Source organism: Pelobates fuscus, chromosome 3 (assembly GCF_036172605.1).
Source record: "Pelobates fuscus isolate aPelFus1 chromosome 3, aPelFus1.pri, whole genome shotgun sequence".
Lineage (NCBI taxonomy): Eukaryota > Metazoa > Chordata > Amphibia > Anura > Pelobatidae > Pelobates > Pelobates fuscus.
The window spans coordinates 77697412-77724210 of NC_086319.1; the positions used below are offsets into that span (position 1 = coordinate 77697412).

Here is a 26799-nt window from a genome sequence, read left to right on the forward strand (position 1 = left end):
ACTTTTGATTCCTATTGCAAGGTTATTAATGAAAAAATTACCGAAAATTAGGAACAAAACCATGAGGGACATCACCCACCATTTTTGCCCAACTATATGGACATTAAAGCACATACATAACATTCTGTAACCTCCTCCTTTGGCCTTATGCAATGGTCTAATTCAGCAACCCATACAGCGGGAAACACTCTTGATCTCGCCTTCACCAATCTCTGTACCACCTCCAATCTCTGCAATATTCCTTTTCCTCTATCTGACCACCATCTGCTGACTTTTGACATCAGCACACCCAGGACCAAACTGACAGCATCGTCTGCATATCAATATCACAGAAAACTCCAATGTCTTGACCTAGAGAACTTCTCCACTAACCTCTCCTTTTACCTATCTCAAACCTCACCTGTCCTAGCTCTGCAATCTCCTTCTACAATTCCACCCTCTCCTCTCAACTCGACATCATAATAGCACCTCGTACACTTAAACGCAGCAAGCGCCCCCAACTACAACCTTGGCACACAAAGTTGACTCAATACCTCCAAAAATGCTCAAGAACTGCTGAATGCTGCTGGAGGAAGTCTCACTCCCCATCTTACTTTCTCCACTATAAATTTATGCTGCGCTCTAGTAGCTTGGCTCTTTCCTCTGCAAAAGTAAATTACTTCAAAACCCTCATAACCACACTCTCCTGCAAACCCAAATGATTATTTCACATTTTTAACAATCTTCTTTGCCCTATTGTTCCTCCTCAACCTACTAACTTGACCGCCTCAGACTTTGCAACTCACTTCACTGACAAGATCTCTATAATCAGGGAAGAGATCTCTCATCTCTCTCCTTCCCCTTACAATACTTCCCCCAATCTCACTTCCTCTGCTGTTCTATGCTCATTCGCACCCACTATGGCGAAAGAGGTTTCTGATCTGCTCTGGTCCTCCTGCCCCACCACATGCTCCCTTGATCCTATTCCCTCACATCTGATCCGTACTCTCTTTTTCTCTTGCTTTGCCTCTCATTAAAATTTGCAATCTCTCCCTCTCCTCTGGCATATTTCCATCGCCCTTCAAAGCCCAACCTTGACCCGAATTCCCCGTCCAACTACTGCCCTATCTCGCTACTGCCTTTTGCGTCTTGTGTATGTGAGATTGACAGTCTTCCTCGAGTCCAATTCTCTGCTCTACCAACTTCAGTCTGGTTTCCGCGCTCAGCACTCTGTGGAAACGGCTCTGACCAAAGTATCCAACGATCTACTTGCTGCAAAATCTCATGGTCCCTACTCTATCCTAATTCTCCTTGACCTTTCCGCTGCTTTTGATACTGTTGATCATCAACAGCTTCTTCTCATCCTCCGTAATCTCGGTCTACGAGATATTGCTCTCGGTGCTCCTCCTACCTCACCCTCACCCCCAAGGTTCAGTCCTTGGTCCCCTACTGTCCTCGATCTATACTGCCTCCCTTGGTGAACTCATCAGGTCCTTTGGCTTCCAATATCACATCTATGCAGATGACACGCAAATCTATCTGTCCTGCCCTGATCCTTCCCCACCCCTCTAGACTAGTGTCTCTGACTGCCTCTCTGCTATCTCTAACTGGATTGCTGCCCACTTCCTTGAACTCAACTTTTCCAAAACAGAACTTCTGATCTTTCCTACCTCAAGTGTTGCTACTCCGTTTCTGTCTCCCTCCATGTTAAAGGTGCTACTACCAGCTCCACCACGCAGGCTCATTGCCTAGGTGTTCTCTTTGACTCCGACCTCTCCTTCAACCTTCATATCCAGTCTATCGACAAATCCTGCCACTTCCATTTCAAAAGCATTGCACGCATCTGCCCCTACTTAACGCCAGATGCGGCTAAGGTGCTGGTCCATGCCACTATCCTCTCTCGCCTTGACTACTGCAATCCACTTTTCACTGGTCTTACTTGCTCCCAACTTACCCTATTGCAGTCTATGATGCATGTGGCGGAGAGGCTCATCTTCCTGTCCGCCCACACCTCCCACGTCTCACCCCTCTGTCAGTCCCTGCATTGGTTTCCATATAAGATATAGGGCTCAATATAAAATTCTTGCTTTCAAATCTCTTCAGATTGCTGCTCCCACCTATCTATCCTCCCTAATACACAAGTATGTCCCGTCTAGGCCCTTACGATCTGCTGAAGACTTGTGTCTATCCTCTGTTCATACTCCTACCTCTGATGTTTGTATCCAAGACTTCTCTAGGGCTGCACCTTTCCTGTGGAACTCCCTTCCCTTTTCTGTTAGACGCTCACCCAGTCTCCAGTCCTTCAAAATATCATTTAAAAAACTCACTTTTTCACAAAAGCATATCCATTAAACTGTTAATGGCTCCAAATAAAAACACACTAAGTCTTCATTGAATTCTATTCTACCAATCTTCTTCCCTTACCTTTTGTCACTTTACCCCACTCCCTCTAACATGTAAGCTCATTGAGCAGGGCCCTCAACCCCTTTGTTTCTGTGCGTAAAACTTGTCTGGTTACAATTACATGTTTGTTAGTCCACCCATTGTAAAGTGCTGCAGAATTTGTTGGCGCTATATAAATATAATAATAATAATAATAATAGGTCCATGTTGTATGTGCGTGCTGAAGTGCTTTGGGTTTTAATAATGTTTCCCTTCTTCCGCACTTTATAAAAGTGAAAAATCAAGAAAAATTGGCACTTTTATAACCGTGCCATGTTGCATCCTCCTTGCTGTCAATCAGTCAGCTAGAAGGTGCTCTTCCTAAGTGGTTTATGCCGGAAACCAAAGGGATTTGCAATGCACCTCATAGAGAGGAATTGCAGGTGTAGCACAGTGATTGCATTGTATGCACCCAACAACAATGTTTTTCTCTAAGATGCGTTCTGTTGGCCAGGAGATCATTGATATTGGAGTGGAGTGGTGGCTAGGGACTGTCACGACGCTGGATTAAAGGTAAGTTAAGCCTTTATTTTATAGGTATTGTGGAGGAAAGAGAGACCAGGAGATACACCACTGTTATAATTAATGTATTCGTGTGAGTGTTTGTTTAATGTGTTTATTCATTATTTGTTATTTATTTTGTAGATATATTTTACATTTATTGTTTTTATGATGATAATATAAAGCAAATACATCATGGGTTGATGCCTTTAATCATGAATTATAAACTAAAAGTTGACTGGTATGAAGTGTAAATCAAATATTCATAAATATCTCTACTCTTTCTCTTATATAACCCTGGGAAGATGGGACGTGAATTGCATCATTTGTCTGGAGATGACTGGGACAAATTAGTGAGATCGTGGTCTACTTCCATTAATGATTTTTGTGAAACCAGTGTAGATCAAAAAGGAGGCTTCTTTGTTTTGGGTGAAGATGTACCATTTGACAGACAGTGGGAGATTGCTGGTGTACTATTGCATGCAGAGGCACAAAAGGTTTTACTTCCTATCCTTTACCAGGTAAACATTGACCAGTTACTCCAACAAGTCTACATATGTTTTAGAAGTCCTTGTATGGAGCAATTTTATGTTGAGGCAGAAAAGAGATGTCCACATGAAGCAATACTATATCACGTTCAGTCACCTGAGCATTAATGAAGAGTGGTTTGTATTTAATGGAACACTATGTAATGCTCCATAAAAAAAACAATGTTATTGCCCCAAATTGTTAGAGGCATCTTTTGGATTCCAGAGACCCTCTTTTTAGTGTATAAATACCTGGAATCCTGCACTGAGAGCCTCTTTTTTTTGCATGTGCTGAGGTCATCAGACTTGATAATTATGTCCAATCAAATGGTTCTCACAGAGAAGCCTGTCAATTAAACAAATTGGGATAATGTTCGACATGCAGTGCGTGAGGATGCTGAATGTCAAGAACTAACTTGGACTCCATTCTCATTTCGGAAGCACCATCTAGTGGCTGTCAATGTAACAGCACCGCAGTGTAAAGTGTACAGCAATGTTTTACACTATGGAAGGAAACGCTAGGGGCACTGCACACATTAAGATGATGTGGTCTAGGACAGTGATTTTTCGTGTCCCTTTAATATTGGCACTTATTGAGACCACCAAAGTGGGAAAATACTTGGGTAAACTCAAGGCACCATTACAGCTTAACATAGTTATTGTGGTAGAAGACTGAGTACAGTCCATCGAGTTTTGATCAGACTGTTCTCAATCCCAAGGATTGTCCAGCATGCTTTTACGATGTATGTGACAATATGGATATTGTGTATACAGGTACTTACAATGGTGATTAAGACGTGAATATGTTAGTGCTGCTACCACCAATGTGCAATCCTCTCACTGCTTAGCACAAATAGAGTAAATTGAATTGGTTAACTGTGTGGTATAAAGAACCAGTCCCAGTTAAGAGGTGGATACTATGTATAAAGGGCTTTAATCATTGGTACACAGCAGGTTTTCGCCACATTCACTAGAGCTCTTTTGGCACTGCTGAATAATCAGTGACCATTCACACAACTAAATTTAAAGTGCTTCCTATTTCAGTTACGTAGAACTGAAAGAGTCAGTGGTAATTTGTCAGTTTCAAATATAGCAATTCAGAGCAACTGTGCATAGTGCCCTACATTGTGCATAGTGCCCTACATTGTGCAAGTAGAAATGATGCACCATTATGTTTATACATTGAATATTAACCCAATACTCCAAAACGTTTATTATTTTTAGTTTTTGTGTGTAAATAATTTTAATCACTTACATCCAAAAGATCATCAAACAGCATTGCGGTAATTTAGCCATTATGAATGTGAAGGATTTTTGATCAGGATTGGCCAAAATGAATGTTACGAGGTATGAAGTATCATACCTAGACACATTCATTTATCATTTATTTTAGAACAGTAGATCAGCTTAAAGGGTTTACCAAAACAAAATAAATCAATCTAAAGCATAGAGACAATATGCAGAATTATTCACTCAACACCAAATGAAAATGGACAAATTCTGAACACAAAACTTTCATATTTTCTAAAGCCAATTATGGTCTAAAATTCGGTCAGTCTGAGAAAAATCTGCAGCAAGTGCCTGGACACTCGTATACATAAAGAAATGAAAAGAAGAAAAAAAAACTACCATAAAAGGTCTCAAAAACATAATAAGTATAGTCGGTAATAAGAAAATGTAAGAGTGTAAAAAATAACCTTTAATAGATAATACTAAAAAGTAAAAGTAGAGAGGATAAAAATAAACAGCACGAAGCTGCAAATAAAAAGTCCTAAAGTCTGACTAGGGTATCCTGGACTATGTCAATACAAAAAGGATACGAAGTGTGTAGAGAGAACACTGGCTAAGAGCTGTTTAACTCAATTATAGAGGGGAGAGTTGGAATAGTAAATAAATATAAACCAAAATATGGTGCCTTTAGAACCATGGATATTTTCCAATATACTAATGTCATTGCAGAAATAGCACAGTAGTTTCTATAGGTAGGGAGGAGACAGTGAGGAAAGAATACCAATATATGATTGAAAAATATATACAACAGGAATTCCTCACATAGGAGAAGATAGAAAATCTAAGTGCCTTCAAGGGCACCCTTAATAAATGCCTGCACTGAATCACTAAACCCCCCAAAACACAAAGATACAAAGCAGAGAGTAGGACATAAACGAGGATGCCTATAGCGCTAGCGAGATCGCCGATGAGATCGCGGCTGGAAAAGTGCAGCAGCAGAGTGATATCTGGCTAGGCGTCCTGAGCCCCTGACGCGCGCGTTTCGTCTGGGTTAACCCAGTGATGAGTAAAATAAAAAGTGAAATACTATGAGAAAAATCCCTATCAGGATTTTTTGCCTTACCCAATGGAGGTTAGCAATTGTAACGTGATCAGAATTCCACTTCTTGACTTCTTTTCACATCACAAGATTGAATAAATGCAAAAACTAACTTTAAAAATTACATATTCGCAACATAGGTTAAATTTAGCCCTTCATCTAACCAATTAAAATAGATTTTAATTGACAGTTGAAACACATTTTCAGAGACCATTTAAGTTCCTGCTTTCTCCTTCTTCTTTTCAGATTCTTTACCACGAAGAGAAAAGTTTATGCGTGAACCCAATGGCTTTAGATAAAGATAACAACCCTGCTGTCAGCTGGTCCCCATGGGGGTCAGAGATCAGCTTGTCAGTGATTGGAAGTGAGAGTAATGTCTCAAACTGTGATCATCAGCATGAGCCTCCATTGTTAACTATGTAAGTTATATTCTGCATGTTACAAATTACAGATAATGAAGTTGTCACCAAACCAGTTTAGTGAACGGGAGTCACTGATTGTCGGAGAGAATCCGCTTGGCTGCAGCAGGACTGCCTGGGTTTTCAGACAGACCCCCCAATATAAAACTAATAGTGATGTCCCGAACGGTTCGCTGGCGAATAGTTCCCAGCGAACATTGCATGTTCACATTCGCCACGGATGGCGAACATATGCGATGTTCGGTCCGCCCCCTATTCGTCATCATTGAGTAAACTTTGACCCTGTACCTCACAGTCAGCAGACACTTTCCAGCCAATCAGCAGCAGACCCTCCCTCCCACCTCCTAGACAGCATACCATTTAGATTAATTCTGAAGCTGCATTCTTTTTTTTTTGTGTTTATTATACATTATCCTCCCCATAGCCAGTAAACCTGTGTTTATTATACATTATCCCTCCCATAGCCAGTAACCTGTGTTTATTATACATTATCCACCCACAACCAGTAACCTGTGTTTATTATACATTATCCTCCCATAGCCACTAACCTGTGTTTATTATACATTATCCCCGCCATAGCCACTAACCTGTGTTTATTATACATTATCCCCCCACAACCAGTAACCTGTGTTTATTATACATTATCCCCCACAACCAGTAACCTGTGTTTATTATACATTATCCCCCATAGCCAGTAACCTGTGTTTATTATACAGTATCCTCCCATAGCCACTAACCTGTGTTTATTATACATTATCCTCCCATAGCCACTAACCTGTGTTTATTATACATTATCCCCCCACAACCAGTAACCTGTGTTTATTATACATTATCCCCCACAACCAGTAACCTGTGTTTATTATACATTATCCCCCCATAGCCAGTAACCTGTGTTTATTATACATTATCCCCCATAGCCAGTAACCTGCGTTTATTATACATTATCCTCCCATAGCCACTAACCTGTGTTTATTATACATTATCCCCCCACAACCAGTAACCTGTGTTTATTATACATTATCCCCCCACAACCAGTAACCTGTGTTTATTATACATTATCCCTCCCATAGCCAGTAGCCTGTGTTTATTATACATTATCCCCCCATAGCCAGTAACCTGTGTTTATTATACATTATCCCCCATAGCCAGTAACCTGCGTTTATTATACATTATCCTCCCATAGCCACTAACCTGTGTTTATTATACATTATCCCCCCACAACCAGTAACCTGTGTTTATTATACATTATCCCCCCACAACCAGTAACCTGTGTTTATTATACATTATCCCCCCCATAGTCAGTAACCTGTGTTTATTATACATTATCCCCCATAGTCATTTATCGTTGGACCTAGGCAGCATGATGTCTTAGGCCGGCCCAGAGAGTGAGTGAGTGAGTGAATAATATAATATATATGTTCAGAAACATATTAGTAATATATGTAAATCGGGTTCATGCAAAGAGGGTGAAAAGGTATTAAAGAAAAACACACTTATTGCATCAAATTTACAAAGCCAAACTTTTAAAAGCTTTCATAATTTCTTTCTCGGGATGAGGAATATATCGGTTGTAGACTGAGGATTTCCATCTGCCCAATCTTTTAATAATATGCACTGGAGTGTCAGTGTTGAAGGAGACCGAAGCTGCCCCTATTCTAAATCAAAGACCCGAGACATGGATACAACCCAATCTTAGGAGTAGTGTTCTGATGTAGAAGATGAATTTAGCCGTAGTCAGAGGGATTCAGTGAGAGTAGTGGTGAAATGTGTGTGGCATGACTGAGTGTGGGTAAGTAAGAGTCAAGTATTTTAACTGGGCACTAGTTCTAGGTGGGATAAAGTGGTATAGCGGATGGATGAGTAGTTTGGTTCGTTTTAGAGGTTTGTAGAGAAAGTATATAGTGATCATGATTTTTAGCGATATCCAATATTTTTAAGGTGGTCTCAAACAAACATAAAATGCTATATAAAATTTGTGGGAATATCGAATAGTCGTGTACAGTAAATCAGAGAGGGCTCAGAATATCGAACCATCGATCGGTATCCAACCTTGTGCAAATGGACTGTTTGCGGTTGTTTGCGGTGCGTTAAACAGGGAGTTTGGTCTGTCACTGGGAAGCGGGCGTAACCCTTACACTACCTGATCGATACAACATCATACCTGATGTTTTAAAGCACGTTATTCCAAACAATTTAGGAATGTTAAGTGATTTATGCACTTTATGGATTAAAACCAGACTCTGCATCAACTATGTAATTTTCCATGGGAGTTTTGCCATGGATCCCCCTCCGGCATGCCACAGTCCAGGTGTTAGTCCCCTTGAAACAACTTTTCCATCACTATTGTGGCCAGAAAGAGTCCCTGTGGGTTTTAAAATTCGCCTGCCTATTGAAGTCTATGGCGGTTCGCCTGTTCGCGAACATTTGCGGAAGTTCGCATTCGCCGTTCGCGAACGGAAAATTTTATGTTCGCGACATCACTAATAACTAATAATATAACATAATTATGTAAAACTAATATATAAAATAAATTGTTTGCACCCTGTAACCTTCCGAAACGCCATAAAACCTGTACATGGGGGGGGGTACTGTTGTACTCGTGAGACATCGCTGAACACAAATAAGCATGTTTTAGAGCAGTAAATGTATGAGAACAATGATTTCATCAGTGAAAGTGCAGTTTGTGTGTGAAAAATGCAACAACAAAAAAACAAAACCACTATGAACGCTAGCTTTGGCCAGGGTTTGTGGATTTGTGACTATTAAAAAAGACTGGACATACCCCATTTCCCCAATACCTTATAAAATCTTTATATGCTTCCTGATCTATTAATGTCAGATCCAACAGACTTTTCTTTACAAATACGGTTTACAAATACTGTTACTCTTATCTCTAATATTGCATTGAGTACTCCAGCATGGTTCCCATGGCACACAATGATCCAGGATTTGTCCTTATCCTCACTGGAACACATTTGGTAAAATGCCTAAATCCTGACTGTTGGTGCATCTTGAGAATGTCACAGACTTCCTCTAATTAATTGCATTTCATGAAGGAAGCTATATAATAGGCTGGATTCATTAAAAATGGAAGCATAAACAAATCTCTTCTATAACATTCTGTAAATGTCTTACAGGCTGAATTTAAGAACCAGTGAAACATCCCAATACCTTGTCCAGTTCAAAAAGAGTTTAACAACTGTCTGGAAAACTATAGTGAGCCACAGGTATGTTTCTCCTGAGAATACGGAGAATGAATAAATAAAGTGAAACAGGAAGGATAACTACAGAGTAAGGTTTTAGCATGAGACCAACATGAATTTGCTTAACCAGAGCTGGTGCTTCCATTAGGAGAATCATGTGCTGACAGGGAGAACAAAAGATCCCCATAAGCAGACCTTTATTCCACTCCGTGCTGCAGGGGAGCTTTTTGGGAAGGGCAGATTGCTGTCAACTCTCTTTTGGTCCCAGCCCTCAAAAATGACTTAGAGTGCAGGTGCCTGAACTGAATGCATGGATTGTAATCTGTACACATCAAGGTGCAGACCACATGCTGCTCCACTGGACCACCAGGGAGCCTGCCCTCCTCCAAAACACCTGGCATCACTCCCCCTCCCCTGCTCAAAGGTAAACAGAAGGCAGCAAAATAAAAAACACTTGCACTTTCCGTCACCCTCCACACTACTTCTAGCCACTCTACACACACTATTCCTAGTCTCCACATTAAACAAAACACATCCACCCCACTCACAGTGATCACCATAAAATCTCCCACACATATACAGCATCTTCTAACACTAACACACACACACACACACACACAGAGTATTGATCATCACGCAAATCCCTAATGTGCAGCCTTCCACACACACTGGTGGACACACAGTGGGAAATCCTAGTTAGGTAAAAAATTACAGAAGGAAGACAGACACACCATGTGACAGAAACAAAGAAACTTTAAAAAAGAGCAAGAGAAAGAAAGGAGAGAGATTGGCAGAGGGAGAAACTAATTAAAATATGGGAAGTAAGACTGAAGGGTGATGTGGGAAACACCATGAAGTAGCTAACTGTTTTTTGTCTTGGAGGGTAATAATACTTGCACTGACTCTGCAATTAGCATTGATGATTGTTGTTTTCTTTTGTTTGTTTGTTTTTTTGTTTGTTTTTATAATGTTGCAGATTTTCTGGACCTTTCATGAAACCAGTATCAGACAAGCAGGCTCCTGGATATCAAAAGATAGTAAAACGGTCAGTACAGAGTAGAGTTTTCAAGATAAGTGCATTGCTAGATTTACATTCCTAGTTTCATAGTATCTGTGTCCAGGCTCCTGCCCGCCCTGCTGTGTGTCATTGTGACATCTTTTCCTTCTTACTCTGACACCAGCCGTGTCGGGGCCAATAATTGTAGCTTTATTTCCACAAATGCGTCCCAATATCTTCTTGCAATGCACTATTAATGCAGTGACATGGGAGGACTATACACTATTTAAATCCCATTCCATAGGATAGCAATGCCTGTATTTTGGTTTCTTGTCCTTTAATATGTTATATTGTTACATATTGAGTCCGTGTTTGACCTAACTTGTATTTCGTTGCTTTTGACTTCTGCTATCCTAAATCTAGCTAGATCCTTCAATATTGCACATCTCTGCCTCTCCTTATCCTTCGAGTAATATTTATTACTATTAGCTCTCTAAGGTATTGGTTTTCTTCCATCCTAAAGCAGGTAAAATGCTCTTTCTTCCTATGTCCTTTTTATTACAGTCCTGTAGCATAGGCTGTGTCAACCAATTTTATGAAAGTCCCATTAGACAAGTTCCTGACACCCATGAAGTGTCTTTGGAAACTGAACCAGGAAATAGAGCTATAGTTAACAATGTCATATTTTTCTCCTCAATAACAAAAAAAAAATCTTACTACAAGTCTCGTTTTCCTTAATGGAACAATCATCGCACAATAACAGTTTAGCACCTTGCATATGTTCATAGGTTATGGTTCAAAAAGATACCTTGGCCCTATCTCCCATTTCATACATTTGCAGCAATATGCAAAACATGCCACTGTAAACCCATCTCGTCACGCAAATAAATGACCTGTTTAAGTACTTGTTCATCTTTTACCCTCAAGGAGGGCACACTCTCCACAGATCCCCATCATGATTTTTACAATAAATGCCATTCGTGAAAAGACACAGGACAGTGAGTTGACTGCATGTCATGTCCGATCCCCAAAACGTATTTTCCAAAGTTGTCTTTTGTCTTTTAAGCGCAATAAAAGAACTAACCCTGCTTCTGCAATTAATTAAACAAATAGGCTGTTCCTCTTTGTGTGATATTGAACCGATGTACCGTGCAATTGCATATTCAAAACATTACACAAATGTTGATGTGTTGGCTCTGTACCCCAGCACACTCTATTTTAGGAAACCAAACATATTTTGACAATTTAACATTAATGCTAATAATGTAGTGTAAAAAATGTATTTAGATTATTTATACTGGCTCTGCACGCTCCACACATCTGTGTTTATATGCAACTGCCAGGTAGGAGAAAGTAATAATATGGATAATGGACCTGCAACAACAGACTTATGTTGATGGAGCAGGGCCGCCATCATGGGGTGACAACCATGATGGTTGTCACGGGCCTGGCAGTCCTGGGCCCCACATTCCCTCTCTGCACATATATATAGCGATGATCGATAAATATATGTGCAGCTGCGGGCCCCCGGCTCCCTATACTTGCAGGGGGGTCCAGCAGACTGCACAGTACTTTACAGCTCTTCCCTCTCTCTAAGTTAGAGAGAGGGAAATGCTGTAATGTGCTCCTGCAGTCTGCTGGACCCCCTCTGAAAGTACAGGGGTGGGGCCCGGGGGGGGCAGAATTTCTGGTGGCGGCACTGAGATGGAGAGACTATGCCACCCAGGTGTGGACCTGGCAGCATTTCAGCCAAAACTAAGGTCTTTGTCAAGCCTGGGTGCCATAGATCACACAAATTTACATGCAAGTCTTAATCACAGTTGATGTCTTCTGTCAAGAGGGAATGGCAAAGTTTAGGTACACATATTAATACCTGAATAAAAAAAAAATGACAATTGAATTTACATTGAGTTACACATTAAGTAAACAATATACAGTTGAGTTTAGATCACTATTAGATAAAGAATACTTACCTTTGTAACCCAAGAGAGACAATCACATAATAATAAAAAGAAAATAAGAAACCCAAGGTTTACCTTTTATGGTAGACACAACGTATCTCTTTAAAGAGCTTAAAAGTCTTTTTATACATTGTACTCCCAGAAATGTTAGCAATTAGATAGATATATATATATATATATATATATATATATATATATTTATTTTATTTATTTTATTTATTTTTTTAAAGGGGGAAAAACTGTTTAAAAATAGTACTTTTCCCCACCAGCCAATCAATCATTAGGCATAGGCTCCTGTGCCGCAGAACCAAGTAATAGAAAGCATGAGAGATCTCCCACATGCGGTCCTCCTACTCACCAGGCATAGCAACCATAGCTCATCCTACCATGGCGTTGCTGTGTAGCTGACACTGTTAGCGCTGGGTAGAGGTATAGGAAAGAGTCAGATCATTCTATTCAGACACAGGATGCTGCCAGTGAAGCCAGCATGTCAGCATCACGGAGGAGATTTGTTTTGGTTGGGGAAGTTCTCCTAAGCAGGTCAAATCAAAGGTGAAAACAGGGAGAACACTGGCAGCCTGTCGGTGGGTAGTAGAGAACCATGAAGCTGAGAAATTGGCAGCACTAAATTGGAGGTGAGGTGAGTTTATATCCCTTCATTTTATACTGAATACATCATGTATCTCTGTAATAAATGATGTAGTCAATGCATTTGGGGAAGATTTATGCTAAATTCATGACGAAGCATAAACTATCCCTTATGAAATACACATCATACTGCAAAAACATTGTAAGCGCTGATGTTCACAGCATTTTACTATGAGAAAACAAGATTCCATACGGAGTAATATCATTGCAAGTGCAAACATCGTTCTAGAACCTTGTTACAGAAAACACGTTTTAGAAGTGACCAATTACTTGTGTTACATGTGTAGAGACAGGAACAGCAATTCATAGACAAACCACCCAGATCCAACATCTGGAACAAAACAAAAAAAAAATCAAATGGAGTTTGACCTCAATTGTATAAAACCCTCTCTTCTTTCCAAAAAGGCTCCCTTGGTACTGCTTCCTTCTCCCCCTTATATGACATCACGGAGGAGGCATGGCGTCCTCTGGAGTTGGTCTAATAGAATGCTGCGTGCATCCAAGCTTCCCTATAGGAAAGCATTCAATTGTTTCTTTCCTATGGGGGCTTTGTGTCATGTGACCCCGTTTTACTCTACGGGAGAATGTAACCTACAGTATTTTACATTGCAGTGTTAAACGGTCAGGACCACTGAACACAGACCACTTCATTGAATTAAAGTGATCTGGATGACTAGCTACTGATTTTTTTGTGTTATGTCTTAGAAATATAATTGTCTGAATTCACTCACAGTTTATTAAATTCTCCAACTCTTGGAACCTCTCAGGCTATTGCTCTTATTCAAGAAAAAATTGTTCACGTTAGCTATGGTTTCAATTCCTCTGTTTTGGCCTAAAAGGTTAAATTTTCTTTTAAATCTTTATGACTCCCACTTTTATGAGTAAACCTGGGAGTTGGAGAATTTGTCCATCGCCGTTATTTTAACCTACATTTTGCATATCAGATTTCATTGTGACACAGTTGACTAGTTAAAGATTAAACCACATTGTCTTTGCTCAAAGTTAATGTGTTTTAAATTACGTATCTAGTACTGTAGTACTGATGACTTCTTGATCTTGACCACTGAAGTACAGAGCCCTGAGTGGTACTAATGACTTCTTGATCTTGACCCCTGAAGTACAGAGCCCTGAGTGGCGTATTATACATGGGTAGATATGCCCAGGGTACAACAAATGGTAAAGGTGGTACTGTCTTTAATACATGTCTGTCACACTGTAAATAAATTAAAGCACAGATATGACTGATGATGTGACTTGCCCCTTCAGGCCTATGGACCTTGTTACAGTAAAGCGAGGAGTGTCAAAAGGGAGGATTAAAAGCATTGTTGAGTTCCAGCAGAATGTCATGTTAGTGTTCCAGAACGCCATCATGTACAACAGCTCCAATCATGTTATCTATCACAAAGCCATTGAGATGCAGCATGACACTGTGGAATTGCTGCAGGTGAGTTAATATCAATGACTAGACTCTTTTTAAAACATTAAATATGCGCTCTATACACCATAACTATATATGTTCCTTGGACAGCATATGGTGTCAGTAGTTCACATGTCCCTGTTTCCATGCACATAGCACACGTAAAACTGACGCTATTTTCAAAAATCACTGAAGCTGTCAGTCCACCCTCTTGCTCAAGTGTGTCACTTGCTTTCTTATGTCTATAAAATTACTTGTACTGTTGAACAACAGGGGTTTGTGGGAGTTTTAATTTATGTATTTAAAAAATATTTTACCAGGAAGGATACATTGAGATTTCTCACATTTACAAGTATATCCTAGGCCCACAAACATTCCGGTGTTGCAATAGGGTACAATGGAATATTAAAAATACCAAATAATATTAAAATACACATATAACAAACACAGAACAGGTAAGAAATATAATCAACCATGATTACAGGTGCAGGTTGTGTTCAAATATGTTGGTAGGGATCTTTTAAAGGATTTTAGGCTGGAGGAAGATATGATCTTGTCTGTAAGGTTATTCCATAATTGAGGTGTTCTGTAGGAGGTCAGCTTGCTATATGAATTTGTTTTGATGCATAGGTGGAAATGTTGTACTTTAGGTACACAGCATCAGGCTGCGGTAGATGTGGACGTTAGGCAGTTCATGTATGAATAATGTAAATAGTAGGGACCGAGTATGGAGCCTTGGGGAACACCACATGTGACCAGGATCAGGTCCACACTGGTTTTTCATTTTTAGATTATTAAGGTGCATTTAAACGGAGTAAAAAAAAGTGTAATTTTTTTTGTGATGATAGAAAAGTGTGATCATCATAGATCCAATGCACAGAAATGTAAGAAAACGGATTATCGATAACTCGTTGTTATGCTTTCTTTTACCACAGGTTCTAAACTTGCATTAGAACGAACTCACGTGTCAAATCATCACCAATACGTTTTCTAATAGGATTAAGATTCTACAATGGTACCAATCTGCCATTCAATAGCCCTCTGAATAACACCGGAGAAAAAGCAATACATATACATTGTGATAAAGATTTCCCTCCAGTATAATGTAGTTTTAAATTCCTGGTTGGTTGTGAATATTTTTTTTACACATTCGTTTCTCAAGTTTCTAGCTTTACTTCTGTACAATGTTAAAATATTGTTTTTGAAAAAAATAAAAATAAAGTTATTTTGCCTCTTTTCCTTGGTATAGTTTTATTAACATGAAGATGACTGTGGTACACACTGACACTTTTGAATATGTTGCCATATTAGTGTAATAACTGTCCCTCCATCAAATGTTTTTTTCCAGAAAGTAAGAGCCTAGTTGAAATAGGATCAGCATCACTCATTTTGACTGATATTTAATTTATGTAATATGTAATGATTGTCTATTGCCTTGTTTAGTATGTCAATGTTAGTGATAATGGCTAGGTGTGCCAAAATAAAGTTACTTGAGCACTTTCCCAAATCCTTATGCACATTTAAATAACTGGAGGGTTTTTAGTATCACTCCAATGGCCATTTAAGTGTAAGCTCACCTACCACATCAAAGCAAAATCTCTGAGACAGAGTGGTGTTTTTCTAAAACCCTTCTTCTTAACCCTTAACCCCTTCCCGACCATGGACGTATCAGGTACATCCGATAAAAAACACATCCTGGGGTAATTAGAGCTCTGGAAGCGATCATGATTGCTTCCAGCAGCTCTAATGGTATTACAGCGATGCCTCAATGTTGAGGCATCGCTGTAATACCCCCCTCACTTCCGGTGGTCACCGGAGATAACCAGGTGATTGCTCCCCCTGGAGTAATCCTTTCCGTGTTGCTCCACGTGGAGCACAGCAGTTAGACAGAGCGTCGGAAGCCTTGAGGCAGGCTTCCGATGCTCTGTCTCTACTGAGTGCCTCGAGGGGTTGAGGCACTCTGTATATGTACAAAAAAAATATTATTTTAATTTTTTTAAATTAACACCTACATGTATTATATATATAATATAAATTGAAACTTTTTTTTATAAAAAAACAAAGAAAAACGCTAACTTTGGCCAGCGTTTGTGACGAAGTGGCTACTACAAAAGACTGGAAATACCCCATTCGGAATACCCATGGTTGTCTACATTTGAAAATGGTATGCCATGATGGGGTTATTTCACATTCCTGGGCTACCATATGGTCTCAAAGGCAACACAGACCCAGCAAACCAATCTGTCAAATTCCATGTGCAACCCTGAAAAGGGGGTGATACATTTGATCCCTGTACGTTTGCAAAAACCCATAAAACCTGTACATTGGGGGCACTGTTCTACTCGGGAGATGTTGCTGAATACATATTGGGGTGTTCTTTGTCAGTAACACATAACAGGAGTTGAGTATACATGGCTAAAGTAAAGTGAAAAATAACACAAAAAAATTACTACCCAGATGGTTGACAAAGACTGGTGGTAGAATTAGTGCATGGAAAGTGTTAAAATACCACCACCATTTGAAAAACCCTAGGGTGTCTACTTTTTAAAAATATCTGGTTTGATAAGGGTAAATTACATTGGCCGGCTTCAAAAATGTCCCCAACAGGACATGGGTGCATGATGACCAGCTGTGAAAATTCCAAGTTGGAAAACTGGAATGCGCACCCTCCAAATAAGGTCATTCAGCCCCCAGAGAACCTGAAACACCTATATCACTGTACTCAGGAGATGTTGCGGAACACATATTGGGGTGTTCTTTGGCAGTATCCCTTAAAGTTCTCAGTACATGTATTCTTAAATTGCTATGTGTGTCAGAAACATCATTAATTGTTATTTTTTTTTATTTGGCATAGATTGGTGGTAAAATGGTTGCATGAAAAAAGTCAAAATACCCCAAGTTTAATACCTTAGGTTGTCGTCTTTTAAAAAATATATACATGTAAAGGGTTATTCAGGGATTCCTGACAGATATCAGTGTTACAATGTAACTTGCGTTCATTTAGAAAAAAAATTTGGGGAAATAGCAAAGTGCTTTTTAAAAAAAACAAAAAAAAAAACATATTTTATATATATTTTATTTTTTAGTAAATGATATATGATGATGAAAATAATGGTATCTTTAGAAAGACCATTTAATGGCGAGAAAAACAGTATATAATGTGTGTGGGTACAGTAAATGAGTAAGAGGAAAATTACAGCTAAAGAACAAACACCGCAGAAATGTAGAAAGAGCCCTGGTCAGGTAACTGTAAGAAAATTGAAAAAATGGTCTGGTCACTAAGGGGTTAATAGGCAAACAATGGGGTGGGTGTCATGGCTGATGTGTACTATAGTCATTGCTCCCACCCAGGAGTAGTGACCGTTTAAGCATAGGGCTCAATTTTGCATGGGGTGCTGTCACCCACCCCATGTGACCCATTAATGAGGAAAAGTGAGGGATGGGATCTGGCACTTGGATAATTTAAAGGGTTACTCCAACCACCATGACCACTTCAGTGAATTGAAGTGGTCGTGGTGGAAGGAGTCTGGTTGTGCAGATATTTGTAATTGTGTGCTGGGGGCTAATTGCACCCCCAGCACACGTGACATTCACAGCCCAGAACTCTATCGGCTGCCAATATCAATTATACGCATATTTTGTGTGCTGGCGACAGATGTGATCATCTTAAACCTGCATGTGGGAGATTGCGTTTCTCTCTCGCACTGTGAGCTCCCTCCGTTACACTCTGTAGGTATGTATCATTTTAGAATTTTTGGAACTGTGTGACGGTGTAAGGACCCTGTGACGTGGGATATGGGCACTGACGTCCGCGCTCGGCGGATTCCGGGTAAGTAAATGTTTTTTTTTTGCAGGCGATACTACAAATCTAGGGGTTGAAGTGGTTATGGTGCTTAGAGTGTTCCTTTAATTTAAAATAAAATAGAAATGTAACCAGAAGATATGGTTGATTTTCAGGTTTCTTTTTATTCCACAGAGCTGACAGATCCTCTTAATGCATTCATTAGCTACTCCTGCTAAACTACTACAACTCCCTACATCCTCGTCGGCTACCTTAAGACACTGACCAGAGCTGGGGGCTATGAACACATACAGTGCTTACATGGCCACAACCCCTGAAAGCTGGAGCTCCGCCCCCTTGTCGGTCTCTTCCGCCGGATCCGGAAGTGTGTGGCAGTGACCGTGCTCTCGCTACACGTGGTTGGCAGTGTGGTCTCCACGCTGAGTGAAAGATGACGAAGATAAAGACCGAAGACGCGGACGAGACACTCGAGATCCCGGAGAGGAGTTACTCCGACCTCCTGGCTAATCTGAACACCATCGCCAAGCCGCTGGCCGGCCGCAAACTCACCAAGAAAATCTACAAATGTATCAAAAAAGGTACCGAGTGTCTGAGCAGAGCGCTCCTCCCTGCACTGGGGTATCGGTTATAAGGGGAATTAGCAGGAATATACATTGCATGTCACATGGTGGGTCAGAGCAGCAGAACTGGAAATAAAGTTGAATTCAAAAACCTCTCTAGTTCGGCTGCCTTGGCCGCCAACATTACATTTAAAGGGACACTCCAGGCACCTAGACCTCTTCTGCCCATTGGAGTGGTCTGGGTGCCAACTCCCACTACCCTTAACCCTGCAAGTGTAATTATTTCAGGTTTTTTATAAACTGCAATAATTACCTTGCAGGTTTAAGTCCTCCTCTATCAGACAGCCACTAGAAGGATTTCCGACTTCTTAAAACACGAAAAGTGTTTTAAACCACGCTGGGCGTCCTCACGCTATGCATGAGGATCTCCCGCATCGCTGGAATCCCTATAGCAAAGCATTGAATAATGCTTTTCTATGGGGGAGGTGTAATGCACGCATGGCCATTGCCACACATGGGCATTAGGTCTCTCCCGCTGATGTCAGAATGGGCAGAGTCTGACCAAGCGCCGAGGGAAATTGGCGCTGGATTTGGCTAAGTCACTGAAGGGGTCAGCAACATAGGTTGTGGGAGGGAGGGGGGCACCGCAGGATGCTGCAGTGCCAGGAAAACGGGTTTGTTTTCCTGGCACTGGAGAGTCCCTTTAATCTTAAAGTGTGCCTGACCTTTCCCCCTCCTTCCTGCTACATTTCTGTACCCCTATCCCCCCTTTGTAACTTAACAATTGATTATCAGGACGACAGAACAGTAAAGTTGTACACGATATATCACACCTGATTTTGTCTAGATGTTTTTTCAAAATGAAAAAAGTGTGCCCGAAAAAAAGTATATATTCATAAAACTTCCTGTCAAGATTCTTCTGATAGCCGAAATTCAAATAACTGCCCACTATTCACAGCTAAGGAATAGCCAGGCAAGGAGAGAACAATCTTTGTTTGTAACCATATTTCACAGTGTATGGAAATGTATAGCTCCAGTGTGTGGTGTTAATAGCACATACACTTCTCTCTTGTGATGCTTGGTGCTATCTGTATTCTTCTGGTGGTAGATTGATAACTGCAGGGATAGTTTGCTCACCACATTCACGGTCCCTGTCCTAAAGCACAGATATCTTAGTGCAAGATAATAACCCATCTATACAAGACACTCATAGTATACATCACATCATGTTACATACACAGCACCCATTTCAATTATTGTGAACTACAATTGGCTTCGTATAACAGGTGTTGTAAAAGTTTGCCATCCCTGCTAACCCATGACACTACACCAGATTGTTACATTTTACCATATTAGTGCTAACTCACAAACCATCTAGCTATGCATTTTTAATCAAGGTGCTATAAATGCAGATTTTAATATCACAGGCAGGATCCTCTTGTATTGTCAGTCCCCCACTGTACAGCATTGTGCAATGCTGGCCCATCATAAATTATAAAAACAATACCTTAAGTAGGAAATGTTTCTTGGTTATTTCCTTGTCACTGGTCCTGTTCTGGTTATAGCTGAACACTGACCTTAAGGATGCATTGTTCATTAAAGGAATATTTGTACATTTTGACCCTTACAACTGGTGTACACTGTACAGGCTCCACCATAACTGGGTTCTTTAGCTTGTTTTCTTCTCTTTCAGCTGTGAAACACAAGAATATTCGCAGGGGTGTGAAAGAAGTGCAGAAGTTCATTAATAAAGGAGAAAGGGGGTAAGCAGCTGGCTTGTGTGTTATGTGTGCTCTTTCCATCACAAGGAAGAGTTGTCAAATTTCAGCCCCCAACATGCTGACTACAATTCTTTGAATGCAGTAGACATGCAAATAACGGGAGGTGCAGTACAACGCTGGAGTTTGATATTTTTTTCTTTACGGTACAACTGGCTTTTTGTTGTAAAATTACAAGTACCTAATTTTATCTAGGGTATATATTTTCTAATCAAAGCAAATATGTATGTATGTATGTGTGTGTGTGTGTATATATATATATATATATATATAGATATAGATATATAGATATAGATATAGATATAGAGAGAGAGAGAGAACATGGGGGGGGGGGGGGGGGGTTGCACTCACCTGAACATGCTTAAATGGGGTGCTGCTGGGGGCCATATTATACAATAAACAATACACAAGATCCAGCGCACTCTCCTATCTACTAAACAGCAACTTCAATGTTGACAGATTTTATTAGTTTTTAAAAGTTTTTTTTTTTTTTTTTTTTAAAACACCTTATCTAGGCAAAAAATAATGGGGATTTAGTTACATTATATGATCATACATTGCATAAGCCTGCCACAACGTCAATGTACCCCATCTTTGGCAGGTCCTACTCAGACATTAGACTGTGAGAGTAGGACCTGCCAAAGATGGGGTACATTGACGTTGTGGCAGGCTTATGCAATGTATGATCATATAATGTAACTAAATCCCCATTATTTTTTGCCTAGATAAGGTGTTTTTTAAAAAAAAAAAAACGTTTAAAAACTAATAAAATCTGTCAACATTGAAGTTGCTGTTTAGTAGATAGGAGAGTGCGCTGGATCTTGTGTATTGTTTATTTGTGTGTGTATGTATGTGTGTGTGTGTGTATATGTATATGTATATGTATATATATAATGTGTGTATGTATGAAAAAGACAGGAGTAGACAATTTGATTACTTATATAGGAATTAAATTTACATGCTGTATTATATTTCATTTTAGGATTGTGGTGCTTGCTGGAGATACACTTCCTATTGAAGTCTACTGTCACATTCCAATAATGTGTGAGGACCTTGGTATTCCATATGCCTACACCCCGTCCAAAAATGTGAGTATAAGACATGTTTTGTGTTACAGTACATGTGATTTAACTTACTCCATGTCTTCATAGAAGGGGGCAATTTGGTCTGTTGCAAGCTAAAAGGAAATATACGTGATTATTCACTAAAGTAAGAATTTAAGGTTAATTTCAAATTTAAGGCCAAAGTAGCAGAACTGGAAGCATAGCTAACTTGGATTTTTCAAGATTGTTTTTTAATCTGAAATTTAAAGCTCCCACTTCTAATTACCATTTTACCGAAAACCCTTTAAAGGGACCAAGACCACTTAAGCTGAAGTAGTCTGGGTGCAATATCCCAGATCCCTTAATCGTGTGGTGGTAATTATTGCAGTTTTTAATAAACTGAAATAATTACTTGCCAGGTTAACTACCACCTCTAGTGGCAGTCTTTCAGAGAGACTTCTGGGTTGTTAGGCGTTTTTGTTTGGTTGCCTAACTGATGCAGGGCATCCAGCATCACCCGAGACTTCATAGGAAAGCAATGTACAGAGTGTAGCTGAACCGTTTTGAGGGGGGGTCAATGCTCAGGCTGTGGTGGGGTGAGGCAGATGCACCTGGTCTCGTTGTGTTCTGTCCATCACCCCATTTCAGTAGCCAATATGGTTTTGGACCTTAGTACATCAAGGCTTTGCCGTGCGGTCGTATTTCGAAAACAATCCGCCTGTGATCGCAAAGGAGAAAAGAGCTTTTCGGCGACGGTTCAACATTCTGCGCAACGCCGTTTTCTAATGCGAATACAGGTTGGAGGAATTTGGTACTACACTTAGAAGAGGTACACATGGCCGATGCAAGTCCATAAGAACACCGGACAATGTGCAGCTAGTGAGAGCAGAATTGAGCAGTGTGGAGGACGTTGTGCTTGAAAGAATGCTGCTGCTTTGGGAATGTCAGACCACAGTCTGAGGAGGATTCTTCATTTAGATTTGCAGTTTCATCCCTGCAAGATGATGTTGGCTCAGGAATTGAGTGTAGCAGATTACGCCAACCTCAGAAATCTGTGTGAGCAAATAATTGCACAGATACCTCCCGCAGCAGCTTTCTTCAGTAGCGACGAGGCACATTTTCATCTCAGTGGAGCTGTGAAATGGCAAAATTTCTGCTAATGGACTCAAAATAACCCCTGAATGAAGACCGCTACATTCCGGAAACTATCAGTGTGGTGTGACGCATCACAATTCTGAATGAAAGAGATTGTTGAAGAAGAGGAATTGGGGGAGTTCTGGTTCCAACAGGATGGGCTACAGCCCGAAATTCACTCAAGTTTTTAAAAAGAAATGTTACCCGGACGTCTGGTCTCTATGGGGGATGGCTGGCACAGTCACCAGATTTTAGCATTTACATTTCTTTTCTTTGGGGATATCTGAAGGAAAAAGTGTTCAAACATCGCCCTCACACCCTACCAGGGCTAAGGGAGCAAATTATTGAAGAAGTTAACACCATACCTTGCAATGTGGGTGACCGAGCTGTACAAAACTTCAGAGATTGTCTCACACTGCTGCTGCTACTGGCCGCCTTCTCGGGGACATTATTTTCAAAACGTAATGAATATATAATGGTATTTCCGACTTAATTTGAAAATATTTCTTAGTTTTTTAGTTACATACCTCAGTTAAAGGAAAACTCCAGTGCCAGGAAAACAATCCGTTTTCCTGGCACTGGAAGTTCCCTCTCCCTCCCACCCCCCAATCCCCAGTTGCTGAAGGGGTGAAAACCCCTTCAGTCACTTACCTGAGGCAGCGATGATGTCCCTCATCGCTGCCTCCTCCTCCGAGCCGCTCCTCCTACTGTCTCCGGCTGGTGGGCGAGACTGATTCCGCCCACCGGCCGAGGAGACCTAATGCGCATGCTTTAAATTTTTTTTTTAATAACCCCTCAAAACTACTTAATCGGTTCTGCTGCACCCTGTATAATGCTTTCATATGGGGAAGTCCTAATGCGAGCACTTCGCATTAGGGCCCTCTGATGCTGGGGGGGAGGGGCGAAGGCAGAGCTTGAACCTGCACCTTGGCACAGGTAAGTGACCGAAGGGGGTTTTAACCCTTTCTGCACCACGGAGGAGGAGGAGGTGGTAACTTTTTTTTTTGGCACTATTTTCCTTTTAAGATTTTGATCTATTGGTTAAAATGTTGCTATGGTGGTAATGATGTGATGCCTTTCTAATTATACACAATAGCATGCATGTATGTGTTTGTTTTTTTTACTTCTCAAGCCTAAATGTTCCTTCTATGCTCTCTAAAACACAAGGAGCTCCATGTACTACTGTGTATGCTGAAAGTAGTTCATAGATGTATGGAACAAATCTATGGTATATTTATGTAACCGTGCTATCCACTAAAGTGCTTTTCAAATTGAAGTCCAATATAGCCGGACTGGGAAAAATTCTCCAAGTTGCCTATGCTTTCAGCTGAACTACTATGACTTTGAATTCTCACTATAGTGAATAACCCCTTTTGTCAATAATATAGCAGTGCAAGCAGTAGGGGATCTAGGGTATACTGACTAGGATTTGCTGCTGAGATATGTTTGATATCTAGCTGATTTATTTATTTCCCCCCTCTCCAGGATTTAGGAGCTGCTGCAGGTTCCAAGAGGCCAACATGTGTTATTTTAATCAAATCAAACAGTGATTATCAGGAAGCTTATGATTACTGCTTGGAAGAAATACAGGCGCTGCCTTTACCATACTGAACAGATCTTTGCGGCATGGACATGTACCACATCTCCAAACGACGGGGTCAAAAAAATAATTTGGAATTCTTTTGTTAGCCAGATCAACTCTTTTGTTTTTTTACAAACTGGCATGGACATGAATTGAGGAATCGGAGATGTCTGTAATTTGTGCAAGAATCAGTTTAATTTGTTTTGCTTGTGATTGAGCAACTCCTAAATACAACCCCATGCACAGACAAATGTGCTGTATATTTGCAGCAATATTGGCCAATGCTGTAGGGTTTGAGGTTAGTTTTGTTTGACTGACATTGGTTATAGCTCAAGTCAGTGGAATGAGTTATGACGTTACAAATAGACCATCTTGACTGAGTCTTTGTTTAATAATTATGAGATGTGTTGGCAGACTTTGCTTCATGCCTTGCATGTGTACATATTTGAGTAAACGGTGAATGTTGACTTTTTATAATTAAAGGTTTATAAAATAAGTCACTTTTTACCAGATGTCATGTGCTTTTTGTTGGAGTACTGTTAGTGTGTTCTGATTCTCATCTATCAAATTCAACGGGGGAAATCTGTTTTGGATAGACATTTAAAGGACACTCTGGGTTAAAATTAACCCATTTTAATTTGTTATATAAGGTATTACATTGCAAACGTATCTTTAAAAAAAAATAAAGTAAAAGGCACTCCATATCTTAAATTGTAGCGTATGCTGGGAAGTATCGGATCAGCAAATCGGGATGCTCTTATACATTTCTATGAACACTTACCACTTGCTAATTTTAGAGGCAGAGGTGACATTTCTAGAAGTTGTGGTTTAGTTATTGGCTTTTGTACGTAAAGGGACACTGTAGGCCCTATAACCATTTCATCTCATTGAGTTAAACGTCCTGGAGTTCCCTTGCATTGTGCCTCCATTCGTTGTTAAACATTTTCGAGCAGTTTTAGACTGAGTGTCCTGAGCTTCACATCGCACTGGTGGTAAGGCTAAGGCAGAGAATACACACACACACACAACCTTCTAGCTATACCTTCTACAGATTAACTGCACTGACACAGGGATCAGCTAAATGCTGTCAGCTGACACTCTCAGCCAATCACAGCCACCCATTGCTGTTCAGGCTCTTGTTTCCTCATTATGCCAAGCAACACAGTGTATGGGCTACTGGAGACTCTAGTTGAGCATTAAAAACTGTTTAATGCTGAATGGGACAGCACCAGGGAACTATACCATTGAGGTGGTTAACTAAGCTGCACTTCACAGAATATACTTTTATTTATTGTAATGATTGCTGGCTGGGTAACAGAGAAAGGTGGTGGAGTTAAGCTTTAACTCATGAATTTCTTACAAAATATGCAAATGTCACAACCATGTGGTTTGTGAAATGGAGGAAATTTATTGTTTTGCTCTGCTGCATCTTTCTCACAAGAATGGTGCATTTAAGATTGATAATTAAAACTTTAAAGCTCACGTCAATGCATCTATTATTAAAAAGGCCCACTGCATCTCCCTATAGTAGTGAAAGCGACATCCTGGAGTTAAATTCAGTGCAATTTTACTTACCTGGGATCCCAGGATCCATGCTGCTCCAGATCTGCGAGAGGTTGGATGCTAGTGTAGGCAGGCATTCTTTAGGTGAGCATGTCAGTTGAGCTTTAACAAATTAACAGCATTCTTCTCAATCCTTGTGACACCCAATTGTATCACATCTTGTTAAAATGGTTTGACACATGCTGGGAAGATGCCACAGCACTCCTGTAACAGCCACTACAGTGGTTATGGTGTTCCTTTTAAGAAACAATGTAACATGTAAACGTGTGTTGCCAACACCTTCATTCAAATTCAACATTTCAGATTCTTGTGTGGTTTTAGCAGAACCATGATAAGTGAGACAGAGAGAGACTTGGCAGTGTAGGTAACACCTGAGAAGGTCTGTCAGTTTCACCTTTATGTTATCTGTGTTAATTACCAGGGATTCAAATTTAACTTCACATTTCAGGACAACAGTGTGAAACATAGAAAGTGACGGCAGATAAGAACCATTTGGCCTATCTGGTCTGCACAAGAACAAATTCTATAAATCTGGTATGCTCAGTTTGGCTATTTTGGTATAAAACTTGCAATTCAGTTTGAATTCCTCATATACAACTGAATAAACAGTAAATAAAGAGCTGAATGAATGTTGTATCTTACTAACCGCAAAGAGGGATAATGGGACACTATAGATACCCAGATCAATTCAGCTTGTTGACGTAGTCTGGATGAGTCCCACTTCATCATGCAATGTTTGACCATAATAATTACATTGCAGGAATACTGCCTCTTGTGGCTGTAGCAGACAGCCACTAGAGGCCCTTCCTGTTTGCTAGGCGACTTTGTCACCTTACTGACACTGGATGTCTGCAAGAGGACATCCAACGTCCGTTAAATCCCCATAGAAAAGCATTTCAGCAATGCTTTCCTGT

General features: G+C 40.2%; 3 protein-coding genes across 3 annotated transcripts in view; 2 read left to right on the top strand and 1 right to left on the bottom strand.

Moving 5' to 3' along the window:
* The window catches only part of RMND5B (required for meiotic nuclear division 5 homolog B), a 111463-nt gene that overhangs the window by 72352 nt on the left and 12312 nt on the right, over window positions 1-26799 (bottom strand). The gene's annotated exons all lie outside the window — the stretch shown is intronic.
* LOC134602406 (bromodomain-containing protein 8-like) lies at window positions 2579-15597 on the top strand. Its single transcript, XM_063447260.1, has 6 exons — window positions 2579-3443; window positions 6025-6197; window positions 9335-9424; window positions 10377-10445; window positions 14273-14450; window positions 15359-15597. Exons 1-6 carry the CDS (start codon window positions 3228-3230, stop codon window positions 15374-15376), a joined length of 744 nt encoding a protein of 247 aa, XP_063303330.1. The 5' UTR covers window positions 2579-3227; the 3' UTR covers window positions 15377-15597.
* On the top strand, window positions 18556-24829 carry NHP2 (NHP2 ribonucleoprotein). Its single transcript, XM_063445199.1, has 4 exons — window positions 18556-18803; window positions 20479-20548; window positions 21546-21651; window positions 24226-24829. Exons 1-4 carry the CDS (start codon window positions 18656-18658, stop codon window positions 24349-24351), a joined length of 450 nt encoding a protein of 149 aa, XP_063301269.1. The 5' UTR covers window positions 18556-18655; the 3' UTR covers window positions 24352-24829.

Coding starts and splice junctions, on each gene's coding strand:
- LOC134602406 (XM_063447260.1), top strand. CDS start 3,228: ATGGGACGTGAATTGCATCATTTGTCTGGAGATGACTGGGACAAATTA. Junction 3,444..6,024: donor TACTTCCTATCCTTTACCAG/GTAAACATTGAC, acceptor TCTTCTTTTCAG/ATTCTTTACCACGAAGAGAA. Junction 9,425..10,376: donor AAAACTATAGTGAGCCACAG/GTATGTTTCTCC, acceptor ATAATGTTGCAG/ATTTTCTGGACCTTTCATGA.
- NHP2 (XM_063445199.1), top strand. CDS start 18,656: ATGACGAAGATAAAGACCGAAGACGCGGACGAGACACTCGAGATCCCG. Junction 18,804..20,478: donor CTACAAATGTATCAAAAAAG/GTACCGAGTGTC, acceptor CTTCTCTTTCAG/CTGTGAAACACAAGAATATT. Junction 21,652..24,225: donor CCTACACCCCGTCCAAAAAT/GTGAGTATAAGA, acceptor CCCCCTCTCCAG/GATTTAGGAGCTGCTGCAGG.